This window comes from Cricetulus griseus, assembly GCF_003668045.3.
Source record: "Cricetulus griseus strain 17A/GY chromosome 1 unlocalized genomic scaffold, alternate assembly CriGri-PICRH-1.0 chr1_1, whole genome shotgun sequence".
NCBI classification, from domain to species: Eukaryota; Metazoa; Chordata; class Mammalia; order Rodentia; family Cricetidae; genus Cricetulus; species Cricetulus griseus.
The window spans coordinates 163,928,678-163,945,315 of NW_023276807.1; the positions used below are offsets into that span (position 1 = coordinate 163,928,678).

The window sequence follows — 16,638 nt, forward strand, 5'->3', positions numbered from 1 at the left end:
TGCTTCTCACAGTGAAACAAGCGCTATTCATTACAAGAGTGACTTCAAAAGAGCTCTAATGGCTCTGCTCATGTTCCCAAAAGAATTTAGTGAAACTGAGTAGAGTTAATAGAAGATGGTACATTTTAAAATATACTTGGTAAAATATAATTAATACATTTCATTTATCCTAAAAGAAAATCACCATATATTTCTTAACCTTGAGCTATATATAGATTTAAGATTAAATGAAGAAAAGATGGCTTCCTCACACAACATAATCTATGCTGTGTCAGAAGATATCCAGACGTGGAGAAGGCAGATCTATGCTCACGGTGGCTATGGTCTCCACAAGCTGAGTGGGTTACCCACCATCCTCTGAAACTTTGCCAGGAGACAGTCAGGAGAAGAACATGCATGTGTCTGTCAGTTCTGTCTCTACAGGAGTCCTCAATTACATATGTTTCTTGATACAACCCAAACATGGTCCTTTTCGACCCCATTCCTAGTAGAGAGCTCAGTGCAGAGTAAATGTCAGCCAAGATTTCAATAGAAATCTTCAGTCTATAGGTATGGGACTGACATTCTCACTGAAGCTATTAAAATTTCAAATAGAGATGAAGAACAATTAATATTTAACAAAATAAGAGACCAATTTATGTCTAGGTTGCTTCTAAATATATGTATCTTAACCAGTTGCTCAGTGCCACCGAATAATTGTCTAAAGTATGCTCTAATGGAGAAAAAATTGTATAGCAATTGACCACTCTCTCTAATATGTCATCTCATTTCTGAATCACAGTGATCATGTGACTTTGATCCTGCCATACATATCTGAAGTCAATGGGCTTATATTCTGACATGTCCCAACTGTGTGACTAATGTCAGCCCTAGATTTTTGCCTTTTAAGTCTGTGGGGTATGGATGATACATTTCCACATCAGCCAGTCACTGTGGAAACCAAACAAGCCATTGAATGGCCAGTGTAGTGACTGGGCACTAACTATCCTTCCTATTAGTCGGTTCTACTGCAACTTGCTAATTACTGAGTTCAAGGTCAAAGAAGGTCATATGTAACAATAAAGCACAACCAGTTCCCTGGGTTTTCACACATTAAAATTTTATCTCTGGCTTAGTTTGAATTTAGAAGATTATGTTTCTTTTTATTGTTACTAAAGTTCACAACTCCTAATGGCTATGATATTACACGGCATTTAAAGACAGAATGGTAGCTTATTTTAAAGCCCTGAACTGAAGTCTCGTACCTAGCACAGTTCCTATCTTATTAGTCAGCACAGAATCTGTCTGCTCGAGCCACCCTCCACCACTGAGCCCTTCTTTAAACTTGATGAGGATCGACTGGTTACTCAGCAGGACAACAAGAATCCTCATGGCGGCCGTTACTGTGGTGGGATGCAAGTGTTCTTCCATGAACATCATGATCCAGTCAAAACCCAGTGTCCTGACCAGCTCTTCACAAGCCCTGTTCAAAGACAGACAGGTTCAAAGAAAGGGAATTAGCTTCAGGAACTCAGATTTCAAATTAGTAAACTTTGAGCCTCGTTTTTGAGATACCATCAGTTCCAGGGTATATACAACATACAGGACTGTCAGTTCTCCTTCTTTCTTGTTTTTGAGAAAGATTATTACTATATATAGTCCTGGCTGTCTTTAAACTCACAGAGAGCCACCTGCCTCAGCCTCCTGAGTGCTGGGATTAAAGGTGTGTGCCACCACGCCCAACTAGAACTATCAATTCTAAAAAGGTCTCACTTACTGCAAGTTAATGCTTGTCTTTTCTTTCGATGTATGAACTAGTTTTAGCAAGATGTCTAGAAGTCTGTTCCTCAAAAGTATAAGATTAGCAGACACAAGACCTCCAAACTCCTCTTCTGCTCCTAAAAGGGAGAGAAACACATTACATACTCCAAAGATAGAGGATAAAATACCCAATCCATTTCCTTGAAATCATGAAAACAAAACCTTTTAGGTCACATTTTCTTTACAAGTGATTTCCATTATAGCAGACAAGAAAATGAATCAAGTAATTTCTATTTAGAACCATGACAACAGTTCATTTATACCCCCAACATTATCAAAAGTAGTGACTTCAGACTTGACTCCTCTTTATAGTTTAACTAATATTTTCCTCTCTTCCTCAACAATTAAAGTTGTAAGGATTAAAACAATTATTCCCACAGAGCCTCAGTTTCCCAGGCAGGTCCTTCACTTCCTCTTTCTTTAAAGATGGAGGTAAATGCAGCAGTGTGACCTGAAGCTCCTGGAGCAGGTGAGGTCCATGTTAAAGCTTCGATATACTTGAAGAACTTCCTGATTATGAAGACTTGGAATGTTGCAGTTCCAGTTGCCAGTGGCCTTATGCAACCCTAAACTTGCTCTCTTCTTCTGTGTATGACCTGAAGTCTCTGTGCTATCCAGCTACAGATGACATCTGACCTGATCCAAGATGTCTTCCTGCTCTGCTAGATGTTGCTACACAATGTGTCCACCAGTGTATTTGAAAAACTCGACTTACTTTTGTTCTGTAACTATAAAAAAAACTTCATGAAGCCATTCTACGTTAAAACATGTTATCCAGGACAACCTGAAACTAGGCCTTGGTCACTCATTACTGGCTCAAGAATAAACTTTCTTTTCGTCTCTTTGAGAACCGTGTTTTGTGTTGAGACTAGATTTTAAAGTTTGAAAGTAGGAATCACTAGTTTATTCAACAAATACAATATATCAAGTAAAGTTAGAATTGGATAGCTCAGGACAGAGGCAAATTGGATAGCTCAGGACACAAAAGCACAAAAGAAATCAGACAAAGGCCAGTGAGACAGGCTCAGAGGCTATCCGTGGGATGTCCCAGATGCCTAGGACTCAGGCATCATTAGTCCACAGCACCAGGCATATTGTACCACAGGAAAGGAAGCTGTGTGGTGGTGACTAATGATGCCCGGCCTGAACTCACTGTGGTTTTATGCTGCTACATGTTTGGACCATGGATTACCCTAACCTTTTAAACTATATTTTAAAATGTGGATTTAGCTGGGTGTGGTTGCACACATCTTTAAACTAGCACTCTAGATGCAGAGGCAGGCAGATCTCTGTGAGTTCAAGACTAGTCTCATCTGCATAGTGAGGCCACTCAGGGTTACATAGTGGGGGGAAAAAGTGAATTTAGCTGGGTACAGTGGTACATGACTTTAATCTCAGTACTTGGAAGGCAGAGGTACCAGGGTTTATGAATAGGTTAGGCCACCCACAGATACAAAGTGAGAGACCCTGACCTGCCCTACCCCCAGCCCCACACATAAAAAGGGAATTCATTGCTTTATTCATTATGAAACTTCAAGTTCACAAAGGGGGACTTAGGACCCCCTCTTCCAAGTGCCAAGCACTAGCAGCTTAGCGTGCTAGCAAAAGCAAACCTGAGACCTAAGCATTGTAAGAATCACTTCTTATAAATGGACAACATGCACAGAAAATTAACCCAGAAGCTGTCTCCAACTCATAAGTGATTGCAAAGGAAAATTAGTTTTCTCCAACAGTCTCACTGGGGAAATAGACCACATTTAAGGGCAGGCCCTATGCCCAGCAGTAGATGGCCAACATAAAACAAACTTAATGGTATCTTTGGAGGTTTTTGATTCACAATGCTTTGTCTGGGGATTTGCTGTTGTTTTTTCCTTATAATTCTCTTGCTCATATATTGTGGTTTCTGACTTTGTTTATGGGTTTTCTGTGCATGTGAATGTGTGTGTCAGCATCTGAATGTTTCTTACGCTTTTTTCTCAGGATCTTTTTATTCTGTTTGTTTGCCCATTCTGGTTTGTTTTTACTTCATCTTATTATTATTCAAATATATTTTTTTAGAGGCCTGATTGTACTCTAATGAGACAGAAAGAAAGGGTGTAGATTCGGGTGTGTGGGGAAGTGTAGAGGATCTGAGAGGAGCTAGCACTGGGAAAACAATGGTCAGAATATATTGTATGAAAAAATAACTATCTTAAATAAAAAAAAAACTAAAATGAAAACTTTATGTTGATTTGGGATACCTTGACTCGGATGTAGTCATGATCTTAGGTAATTTCCTTTCACTTATGCTGTGTGAGTGGCAGTTTCTTTCCTCCAACACTGAGGTGGCAGTAACCACAGCACAGAGTTGTTTATGTGATTAACCAGTATGATCAACCAGTGCTGTCCATCCATCTCATCATAATTCTGTGAATTTTTTCCCACCAAAGCAAGACAAGGGTGGTTTCAAATGAACTGGCAATAAAGACTTGACAGGAGCTGTGTGCTCTAGTCCCAAGTCTGTCATCAGTAGGCTGTGGTTTGTAGAATTTCAGTTTCTCAATGTGTCCCCTGAAAGTTGAGGGGATACCACTTTCTCTTATCAGACTCCTTATGTATGTGTTTGTAAGTTGTAAGAATCATATATGCAATAGACTTCTTGATTGTGTAACAGGACAATAACATCAATAATCCTGAATGTGAAGAGTGTCTCTCAGTATCTGCTGGTAAGAAGGTACTTCTCACTGACCGCTGAAGACTCCAGTAAAGTGACTACTGTGTTGACACTAGGAATACAGACATAACTTACAAGATGAAGTAATTTCAGTTACACTAGAAGAGGACTGCCATGAATCTAAACCCAGGAAAGCTTTCCTATCCTTTCATATGTTGTGAGCCACACTACCCTTCTGCATACTGCATAGATCGAACGTAAGATAAACATACCAAGAAAAGACACCCCCCTCCAAAAAAAAAAAAACCATAAAGGGGAGTGTTACATAATTCTTTCACATATAATTCAGTCTAACTGGTGTCGTATGAGGCAGAGTAGTCAGCCAATCATTTTCTTTGGTCTACTCACCCACATCAGGTTTCTCATCATTATTAATTTCCATAACCACAAATTTCTCACACACTGCAAAGGTTGGCAAAGTAGAAGAAATGAACTGGCCAAACCTTTAAATAAAGCAGAAAATAAAAAGGGTTCATTTTTCTTTTGCCTAAACCACAAAATACAAAGAAACGAGAAAACAAACACGCATTAACTTCTAGGGCTCTTTGGGTGATGGTACTCAGTTTGCTTCCTCTTGGACCATGCTGAATGACATCAATAAGTTTTAAGAAGAATCTAGGTTTTTCAGAAACATGAGCTCTTTACTACACTAAGCCCTGTGGCCCAAAAAAACTGATCAGCAACGACTGGTCAAGTTCAGATGCTCTGTCTGATCTGTATGAATCCACTGGGGCCAGTGGATGGAGAACTTGGGCTTTAGAAATGCAGGCTAGGTTATATGTATATATGACATGTGTGTGTACATACATATACATATGGACATGTAGACACACACTGACTTTTTAACAATGTGACCAGAGACAAGTAGCTTAAGTTCTCTGGGCCCTTGTTCATTTACAAAGGAAGTAGGAAAGTTAAAACTTAAAAAGTTAAAATTCAGTGAGGCCTGGTGATAAATTCATCTAAGTGACCATATGGCATGATAAATTCTAAATAAACAAGGTAATTAAGATAAATGAACTTCTCCGACACAATTTCAAAGCTACAGCTTTAAATGCCAAAGTTAAAAATAAACAACTTTCTACAGACCCCATAAAGTAAAGGAGAGGCTCTGAGTTTCCCTTGTATTAAAAAATTGTCACCCATGGCACGTGTGTGCAAGTGTGTGTGTGTGTGTGTGTGTGTGTGTGTGTGTGTGTGTGTGTGTGTGTGTGTGTGTGTGTGTGACCATGGGGTAAGCATGTGTGTGTAGGTGTAAGTGTCTGTGCTTGTGTGTAGATCAAGAATGACACTGGCTTTACCTTGTCATCCTCTGCTTTAGTCATTTGAGGCAGGATCTCTCCTTGAGCCTGGTGCTCCTATGTGACAGCTGAGTGAGCAGCCAGCCCCAGTGACCCTTCTGAGTCTGCTCCCACAGGGATGGGGTTACAGCACACTTAGCTTGCTATGTGGGTGCTACCTCAGGTCATCATAGCTACATACCCACTGAGCCACTCTTCCGTTACTCTAAACCAACCAATGCTCAAATCACAAAGACATTCAATAATAAAGTTTCATCTGTTTCTGAGTGACTGAGAACCAAGAGAAAAGAGGAAGCCAGTGTGTATGTGTGTGACATACACCCTGAGAATTAACAGGCCTTGAGGAGTAAAGATGGGCACTGACAATTCTTATACTGAAAGCTTTTATGTCTAGGTCCACCAATGTTTTTGGCTGATTTTCAAAACCCTTCCCATGCCTACAGACATTATAGTTGTTACACGAGCATGGTGATCATAGGAATCAACTCCATTCAGCTCATTTCACCTCAACCTCACTGTCAACAAACAGACAATCGCACCTGAGCAGATCGTTGCTGCTGGGGAAGCCTTGCAGCAGGAAGCTCAGCACATTACTAATAGCAGCAATGGTTGGCTGGGACAAGGACATGTCTCGGAGAGTCAGGAGCAGCTTGGGGATTAGCTGAAATTCCCTCATCAACTTGGCATTCTTGGAAGCCTCACTGTAAGAGAAAGATGATTAATACATTGCAAGACCATCTCTTTCCTAACTGAACAGCCAACTACATGAGTATCAAGTAATACCTGGACTCTGTCAGGAGTTCAATAAAGTGTTCAAATAAAGAAAGATGAAGTTCATATGGTGCATGGAGCCAGACCTGTAATAGAATATGAACAACAGTGTATTTGAGGTTGAAAATGCCTGAGTGTCAGTACAAAAACATCAAGTGCAGCAAATGGAACATCTTTTAAGTTATATAATTAACTAGATACAGCAGAAAATGGAGGAGGCAAATCAATCACTATAAACAGACTCAAGAAGATAGAAAATGCAAGTAGCATGCTTTTAAAATCTATTATATATATTCTATTCTATATGTCACAAAAAGGTGAACATGATCAATGACATTTTTAAAGTTCAGAAAAATGAAAATAGTCAACTAGAAGTACATTTCATACAAAAGCATTTTAAATAAAAAGAAAAAAAAAAAGGAAAAACCCTTCTTTGGATGGGAGAATTCAATGCCAGCATATCTCTGCTTCATGAATGTTAAAATGAAGTAATCCGGGTACAGGATGGACTCTAGATTTACAAATAAAGGTTATACTGCCAGGCTAGAGAGAAGGCTCAGCTGTTAAGAGCCCTAGTTGCTCTTAAGAAGACACAGCCTCGGTTCCCAGAACCCACATTAGATGATGCACAACTGCCTGTAACTACAGCTCAGGGACCTGAAACCCTATTCTGGTCTCCTTGGGTCCTGCACACAGGCACATACATATACAATTACATAAAAAATAAAAATAAAATCTTTAAAAAGGGTAAAGAGTTGTGAATACCATACATCTGGGCAAATGAAAAGATTTTAAAAAATGCATTTTAAGAATAACTGATCATTTAAAGGGAAAATAATATGAACTATTTTGGAGATTATAAAACAGAAAACATGCACAAAAACAACAAAAGGATAGGAAAGAAGAAATGGACATAGTGTAATATTCCTCAAAGATAAACCACATTGTTTTAGATTCTAGAAAAATGTCAAAGAAAATGTTTGTATGCTACTGTGATTATTTTATTATATTTGTTTTTTAAATAAATTTTATTTAAATTAGAAACAATCTTATCTTACATATCAATCCCAGTTCCCTCTCCCTCCCATCTTCCCCTGCCCCTCACGGACCCCCCATCCCATCCCCCATCCAATCCCCAGGGAGGGTGAGGCCTTCCATGAGGAAATCATCAAAATCTGTCAAATCACTTGGGGCAGGGCCTAGTCCCTCTCCAGTGCATCTAGGCTGACAGAGTATCCCTCCACAGGAAATGGGCTCCCGAAGTCCATTTGTGCACTAGGGATACATCCTGGTTCTACTGCCAGAGGCTCCATAGACTGCCCGGTGCTCCTAGCTGACACCCACGTTCAGGGGGACTGGTTTGGTCCTATGCTGGTTCCCCAGCTGTCAGACTGGAGTCCATGAGTTCCCACTTGCTCAGGTCAGCTGTTTCTGTGGGTTTTCCCAGTTCGGTCTTGATCCTTTTGTTAGTTATTCCTCCCTCTCTGAAACTGGATTCCAGGAGTTTAACTCTCTCTCTTGGTAAAAAGAAAGAAATATATTCATCAACTTACTATTAACAGGCATACTTACTTCAAAATCACAAAGCAGGTCCTGGAACGCAGTGGAATTAGGAATGATGGATGTCTCATGGCCGCTGTCAACAGTACCCACCAAGGAAAATGTTAGATGGAGGATGTGGCTGTTGAGAAGGGTGCGCTTCTTTTTCAGCAGCATTGCCAGTAACTGGAAGAATGCAACAGAACAGGCCTATTGTAGACCACCACATGGCTCATGTCACACATTGGATCTAGTCAGTGGGTAATCCTTTGATGGCTTCATGACCTAACAGCATTATGGCTGGTGATTCTCACTGGGTAAAATGAGCCACTGGGTATGTACCTGGAAAGACAATCCACAGTCTCTTCTTGTTTCCTGGCTGTATGAGATGAGCAATTCTCCTCAGGTATATCCTCCCCACCCTGATGCCCTATTTTACAACAGGCCCATAGTTACAGAGCAAGAAGATTGTAGACCAAACCTATAATACCAGGGCCAAAAGAAAGGATTCCTCCCTTCATGTTGTTTTCCTCAGGTATTCATCAAAGTGACAAAAACAACCTGACTAACGAGACTCAATTTTGCCTCAAACATTTATTTTAAATGTTTCACTTGAGTCCTATAGTTCTGCTCCACGGACTACACAGCTGAGATGGATGCATATTTTAAACTGAGTCTGAACTGTCAGGAATAGCACTGCATGTCCACTGTATAGTGGTTTTCTATACTTTGAGTAAATGAGTGAAAGATGAAGGGATGTGAAGTGGAAGAAAGCCATAAAGAAAATGGGAAGAGTTTAGATGGGTCAACAACCCTGACTCCCTCTAAGCAGGAGCTAATATGAACCAATTTCACTTCATTCCCTTTGTGTGAAGAGAAAGGACATCCAAGCAAGCAAACCAAGATCTGAATATGGTTGGTTTTCTCTATCCATGGATTTTAAACACACAGGTTAAGTCAAATAGAGGTAAAAAACATCCTATTTAAAAACTCTGTCCAGACATTTCTTGTAATTATCCCTTATCCACCACAATATATAGTAACTGTAAGGATAGGATTCATGCTGTATTAGAGTAGCAAATATCTCTGACGATTTCAGCACAAGCAGGCACACCCAGGTTATATGTGATGAGTATGAGACTTGAGCGGAGACCTGGAGCCTTTCCGCAGGATAGTGATGGTCCAGCGCCTCATACGTAGCAAAGCTGGCTGAAACAATACACACTACAGAACAAGTGAAACTGAAGGGACCCTGAGAAACCAAAACTAAACAAAGCTACATATACTCCTCACTTGATGCATTACTTTTGATTCAAGCCAATGGCTTTTAAGTTCACTTGGACAATACCATTCTTCCAGTTTAAAAAACATGAATGATGAAAATTAGATGATCTGGTATAAAGTGTAGTGAAGGCAAAGCCTTATGGTTGGTTACAAACCTGATAGCCCTTGATTCTTTCCATTTCCTTACTGGCTAGTGGGTTACTCTTGACCACACAAACCAGGGCCTTGACTGCTGCATATAACCCTTCCACATCCGAGGCCATGGCCACTAGGCCTAGGATGGCGGCAGCTCCTCCAATGTACTGCAGAGTAGTGGCAACAGGCTTAGGGACAAACGTTCTTACTCCTGATTAAAAAGAGAATGAAAAATAATTAAAATAAATAAAGAAGAAGAAGAAGAAGGAGAAGGAGAAGGAGAAGGAGAAGGAGAAGGAGAAGGAGAAGAAGAAGAAGAAGAAGAAGAAGAAGAAGAAGAAGAAGAAGAAGAAGAAGAAGAAGAAGAAGAAGAAGAATTTGGGAGAAGGCATTAAGTGCTAATGTGCTAATTTATATACTCCCAGAGTGGGTAACATCAATGGGCAAACATCAGTTATCCACACATGGTACTGGGTAAGAGCCAGACTAGAAACAGAGGTCACAGGAATGCAATTTAGTTAAGTAAGAGTGTATGTACTAGTTTCTGCTGGGAATATACTTGGAGAAACTGAATGGAGTGCAGGGATGATAATATTGTATTTGAAGCATTTATTAATGTTCTAGGTGAATGTTACTTGCCTGCTCTGTAGGACTGAGTTTTTAAAATACAGAGTTAGAGACCAGAGAGATGGCTCAGTGGTTAAGAATGCAGTCTATGTTTCTAAAGGACCTGAGTTCAATTCTCAGCACTCAGGTGGCTCACAACCTCCTGTAACACCAGTTCTAGGGGATCCAATGTGTTTGGCCTCTGAGGGTACTTGCACATATGTGCACCTCACCTGCATGTACACATAATTAAAAATAAAAATATTTAAAAACAAAAGTGGTTGTGAACTGTAGTCCCTTTTACTAAGAAGGGTGGATAAAGATGTCTTGAGCCCAGGGCTTTGAGATCAGACACAATAAAAAAATATAGGGAGTCATTATTTTATACTTAGCTAAACTTGCATATGATACATATAAGTGTACAGATGCACATTTCAAATGAACTTACATCACATGGGGTAATAATACTGCTCCCACAACTATCTAACAAACCCTCAATTAGTACCAGGCATGGGAAACCTTTTAAGTTGTTCGTCAGGAGAGTCCATTCAAGAGATTCCCAAAACAATATAACCTATTGCAATAGCTCCTGGATGTCTCCCTATTGCTAAAGACACCACACATACTTGGAGGGTTTGAGCTGGAACTGACCAAAACCTCCTCACTGGACTATTTTTCATAGTACTAGAAGGTGGAATGCAAGCTACTAAGGGGGAAAGGGGCCAAGAGTTCTAGCCAGGTGTGGTACTTATGATCCAGGACAATGACCCTCAGGGCAAGCTATCCCTACAAGTGCTGCCTAGCCTATTACACATGGCTAGTCAGGCCATGGATCAGAGGAGGGTCTTCTAGTACACTTTCCTAAACCAGTATAATCCTAACTTCAGTCTACACACTTATCTTTACACACAGAGATAAGTGTAGATCTCACTCCTCATCAAAGTTTCTTTTTCCAGCAGCTAAAGACCATTAGGAAAGCCTCAACTGGTCATGCGGTACCCAATCCCAACTGCCACATCTCTCAGGCAACACAGTGGAAGAGGATGGGGAAAATGTAAGAACAGAAAGTCTGTTGTGACATTATGTCTGTTAGAAGTGACAGAGAAGCTATGTTCATGAAATCTCAACAACATGACTCCCTAAAGACCTGAACAATTCCAATAAAGGTTGATATCTTAATGTAGATAGAAAAGTAAAACTCACTGGGCCCCACCCCTATATGAAGAGTGACAGGCAATTAACAGCTGAGAGAGACGACCTCTCTGATTGGCTACCCAATACCAAGAGATCGGCCTTAAAACATGCACACAAGCAACTGAACAGACTCAGCAGGTTGTATCTATAAGTTGATTCATTTCTATGACAACGGTTAGTAAAGAATAGCCTATGAATTTGGGAAACTGGGAGGCAGGGCCCTTAGACATGAGAGGGATAGGAGGGAGGAAAGAAATGATGTAATTATATTTTAATTAAATAAAAAAGAAAAAAACAATATAAATATAACCACATATTAATATGAATTTAATGTTTATAGGCATTGCAGCATTTATAACATTTTAATACATGAGAACCTAAGAGTTTGAAAACTATTTTCTAAGGCTAACAGGTAAGTGTTATTCATAGGGAAGAAAACAAGTCTAAAGAGCTTAGATGCTTGGCCTAAGTGGAAGGGGCTGGTCTGAGAACTAGAACCTGGTTTTCGAACATTTTGATCATCACTATCCACCACAACACACAATGCTGGGGTCCTGGACAGAATGGAAAGCAGTAGTCACCAAAGTGATGCTCTTAAGTATCTGTTGATTGATGATGTGCTTTATCAAACAGGGAATTTTCAATAATGCAATATTACCACCAAAGAAAAGCAGAGTCAGGATATGGCAAGCATGGGGCACTAAAACTTGCAAGGACCGATTAAGCCCAGCCTAAGACTTGGCCCAGCAAAACTGTTTGTTACTCTAAAAAGCAAGTAACATCAAACTGCCCTTTAATTACTTCTCCTGAAGGCTGGGAGCCTGACAGGATTGCTTTAGATCCTGCCTTACCACAAACTCCAACTCTAAGACAGAGCGTGTGGAGCTCTAGCATATGCAACTCTGACGTCGTCCGTTACAGTTGGACAGTGTCTACACTCAGAAGCTTCTCCTCTTCATTCTTTCTGCTATTGTCTGGAGGTAGTGGGGGGTTAGACCTATGGCTTTATGCGTGCTAGGGATGGGCTCTACTACGAAGCTACCGCCCTAGTTCTTTTAGCTCATTTTTAAGTAACAGAAAGACTAGCAAGCAACACCAACACTGAATGAAACCAAGGCATAACCAGCGCTTTGATTTCTACACCTGTTTCAGCATGCCATTTGCAGTTTGAACAGAAGCTCAGAAGATTTCATGAGAGCTCATAATTTGAAAACTTGATTACAATTGGGAACTGATGCGTAGCACAGCAGGAGCATTACCTGCAATGGTCAAGTGTAATGTCAAGTGCTTCAAAATATGAACTTAAAGCATTCCTTTTCCCTCTTATATGAATATGAAGGGAAAAAAAGGCAAATTTGAAAGCAAAGAACTTCAAACAAGAAAGACAATTTACTTACCCAAGTAGCCAATGAGAGTGGCCCCAATGGTGCGCGCTGGTCCATTGAGATGGCCTGCGGCATTGTGGATCAGCTTCACTGGGGTGGCATTCTCATGGGAGGAAATGCCTAACTAGAGAACAGGAAAGGAAAAGAATGTAGTCATAGAAGAGTAGCCTGGAAGGTCGATGCCACTTTTATGACAGGTAACAAACACTTTCTGTCTTCTAACTAGAAGAATATATAAGTGTGAGTATTCTTTACAATTTTTTTCTTTTAATTGGGCAAGTACTTAAACTTCATAAAAGTAATTTTAAATATAGTTACAGACATAAAGATGACAGTGATACCTGAGAGGCTTCCTAAATGAACCTCCCATGGCTTAGAGGCTGTCCATCATTCAATACCTTGCAGACAAATACTGTTGACAATTCAGTTTTATTCTAGATCTAACCAGCTTCATTTGTATAAAATTTCTAAGATTATAGATGAAATATGACTACATACAGAAAACATCAAACACACAGGCTAGACTCTTCTCGAATAGAGCCAGAGTCATAGAGATAAACTTTTTAAAATTTTATTTGCTTAAATTTTAACAAGATCAGAAAAAAAAAAAAGTTAGACTATGTGGTAGTCCAAGCTAAAAATCTCAGTGTCTGGGAGGCTAAGGCAGGAGGAATGTCATGTCAAGACCGATGCGGGTTATGTAGTGAGAATTTGCCTCAGAAAGCCACAAATTAACCACCCAACTAAATAACTTACCAAACAAACACACACCAGAAATTGTGTTTATTGTCCTAAGGTTCAACTTCTTAACCTTTTGTGGTGCTGGGGTCACACCCGGTCTTAAATGTTGCCAGGGAAGTGTGCACGGCTGAGCTACACTCATGGTCAACATAAGCTTTGGTACTTGGCAAGATAGTCTGCTTTCCCAATTAAGCTAAACATTTAAATATGTTTGGCCTAAATTAGGAGCAAAATGTACCAAATATAAATGGCACATGAGGGTGGCAATATGAAAAAAAAAACCCCAACAAATATGCTAATTAGAGTCCCAGAATAAAAAAAAATGTAGCAAAAAGGTATTTGCAAATATAATTACTGAACGCTAGTGAAAAATGTGAATTTATAGTTCAAGAGAGTCGATGAACCCGATCAGAGAACAAGTTTTCAAAAAGTCTAGGCATGCCAGGTATTGGTGGTGCATGCCTTTAGTCCCAGCACTTGGGAAGCAGAGGCAGAGGTAGGCAGATCTCTGTGAGTTCAAGGCCAGCCTGGTCTACAGAGTAAGTTCCAGGATAGCCTCCAAAGCCACAGAGAAACCCTGTCTTGAAAAACCTACATAAATAAATAAATAGATAATAAATAAAGTCTAGGTATATCACATTTGAATTTCTAGAGATCAAATATTTTTTAAAAAAGAAAAGACGAAAGCACACAGAGAGCAGTCACTTCAGATGCTCAGGTCTGCATCAGAAGCTAGAAAACAATGCAACATAGGAAGTGTTTGGTTTGACTGAATCGTCAACTTGACACGGCATCTGAGAGGAAAGCGTCCAGTAGAGAACTGTGTAAGTCAAATTGGCCTGTGGCCATGTCTGTGGGGAACTGTCTTCCTAGCTGATGCAGGTGAGGCTTGTCCATTCCTAGGCAGGCCATCCTGAGCTGTATAAATAAGCTAGCTAAGCACGAATCTGTGAGGGAGACAACATGCAGCATTCCTCCACTTCCTGCTTGAGCCTGCCCTGATTCAATGATGGCCCGAAACCTGAAGGAAGAAATGAACCTTTTCCTGCCATAAGCTGTACTTGGTCATAGTATTGTGTCAGCAACAGAATGATAACTGGGACAGGAAATGAACAATGACTGAAGAAGAATCCTTGTCATTGCTGAGTATTACATCCAGCAAACCTGCCCTGAAAGGGAGGAAGACCAAACATAGCATTCTCATGGCTGCTTACCACATTACCATCAGGTTAGTGACAACAGTGACTTTATTATCTTAGTTCTGAAGATTGATTTAAAACATGGTTCTGATGATCTAAAATGAAGGTACTGGCAGGGTTGTGCTACTTGTGAAGAACAACTCATTTTCTTCCCGCCTGCATTTGTCAGCCCATGGCTCCTTGTTTCATATTTAAAGCCAGCAACATTCCATTCTACTACATTGGTCTTCACCTCTGAGGGACCTCTGTGATTTCAATTGCGCCATCTGGACTACCCTCCCAGTGAGAACCACCGTGGCTAACAGGGAGAGCATTCAGCTTACCTGTTTAGCAATAGCTTTGCTGTCTAACTTGTTATAGACTTTCCGAATTCTTGCCACTGTTAGGGAGGATACGGAGAGTGCATAGAGGCCAAATGACACCTTTTCCTCTGCAACTAGTGACACAGGTGAAGGAATGACACCTTCAGACTTTGCATCTTTACCTTCAAAAGAAGAATGACTCTTCAGTTGCCAGTAGTTTTCTATATCCTCAGAACAAAGTGTTTATTCTTACTGCCATCCTTGCCTGGCTGGATTTAAATATTTTTTAAAGTGGAAAAGACAGCCAGATTTCAAAGCCATTTTACTTTTTTTTAGCTCTTGCCTGTTTCTTTGATTACAGTATAAGAAAGGACTTGCCAGTCATACACTTCTACATTGTTTTGTTCTTATAGTGTATGACCATAAGGCCTACTGCAAAGGAAGCAAAAGAATGTTAACTGTTATCTAACAAACCATCATGTACTTCATTCTACATGGAAAGGAGTGAGAATGCTTATGTCTCCAGCATGTCTAATGCATGTGTGTTCTCAGTATGTCTAAGGCATGAGTATCTTAGTCTAATGCACAAGTGTCTCCAGCATGTCTAAGTGTCTTAGTCTAATGCATGAGTGTCTTAGTCTAATGCATGAGTATTCTCAGCACATCTACTACATGAGTGTTCTCAGCATGTCTAATGCATGAGTGTCTTAGTGTCTTAGTAGGACGGGCTCTCTTCTTATCAAGTGCTCTCACCCTCACCTCTCACACCCCTCAGTATAGGACTGCATGGCAGGGTAGGGAAGAACACACAACAACATAGCAGAGTGGAGGAAATAACAAACATTTTGGAATTTTGCTTTACTATTTAAAGTCTATGTGTTTAATCTATTTGTCTGTCTGTCTCTGCCTTAGTTTCTACTGAGTTCTAATGGTAGGGGCTAACACAGTGTTTTGAAATAAATAAATACACATGAGGAGCAGCAGAGAGTGGAAATCCTCTTTGGGCATTATTAACCAACTTGGCACATGGTAAGTTTCCAGTGTCAACTCTTACTGGACACTCTGGAAGTCAATGCTGAGTAAATCGATGAAGTACTCAGTCATCGTCAAGTTAGTTAATATTGAATTTATTTGTTGTAACTTCCCTGAGACCATGAGTGGAATCAGAACAAGGAGAAGGCAGATGTGACACATCTGGGTGCCACAAATAAACTGTGGTTAAACATCAGCTGCTTCATTCTGTATTTCTTTGGGAAAAAGGATTTTAAAAAATGCACTATTAGGAGTGACAGCTTTAATTTTGAGAATATGTTTTTATTTATTGGATCTATTTGTTCCTTTTTTAAACATTTAAACATTTAAATTGCTTCTGTAATAGAAGTAACAGAAAGAAAATAGGATTGAAGTTGGGCTTCTTACAGGGCAAAACTCCTCACCTTTAATCCAAGAAGAAAACCTGGGAAAATTAATTGGTGAGTAGATAATGAATCAGAAAAATACAGTGTGATTGTGGGAGGCATACTATATTTTGTTTGTTCTATCTCTTCATTTGTAGTGCTGGAGACATGCTAGCAACCCTGAGCTATAGCCTCAGCCTGAGGAGAGCATCTTCTTTTTCTTTTTCCTTTGAGACAGGGTATCTCTGTGTAGCCCTGCTATCCTAGAACT

The 16,638-nt window shown here is 40.0% G+C and overlaps 1 protein-coding gene across 5 annotated transcripts in view; it reads right to left on the bottom strand.

Moving 5' to 3' along the window:
- The window catches only part of Wdfy3 (WD repeat and FYVE domain containing 3), a 227,702-nt gene that overhangs the window by 63,791 nt on the left and 147,273 nt on the right, over positions 1–16,638 (bottom strand). For all 5 annotated transcript variants that reach the window (XM_035453188.1, XM_027388524.2, XM_027388521.2 and 2 more), the window contains 9 exons: positions 14,992–15,152; positions 12,741–12,852; positions 9,564–9,754; positions 8,158–8,310; positions 6,598–6,671; positions 6,354–6,515; positions 4,862–4,956; positions 1,757–1,877; positions 1,245–1,462 (listed from right to left, as the gene is read on the bottom strand). In XM_035453188.1, coding sequence (XP_035309079.1) covers positions 1,245–1,462; positions 1,757–1,877; positions 4,862–4,956; positions 6,354–6,515; positions 6,598–6,671; positions 8,158–8,310; positions 9,564–9,754; positions 12,741–12,852; positions 14,992–15,152 — 1,287 coding nt within the window. The remainder of the gene's footprint in view (positions 1–1,244; positions 1,463–1,756; positions 1,878–4,861; positions 4,957–6,353; positions 6,516–6,597; positions 6,672–8,157; positions 8,311–9,563; positions 9,755–12,740; positions 12,853–14,991; positions 15,153–16,638) is intronic.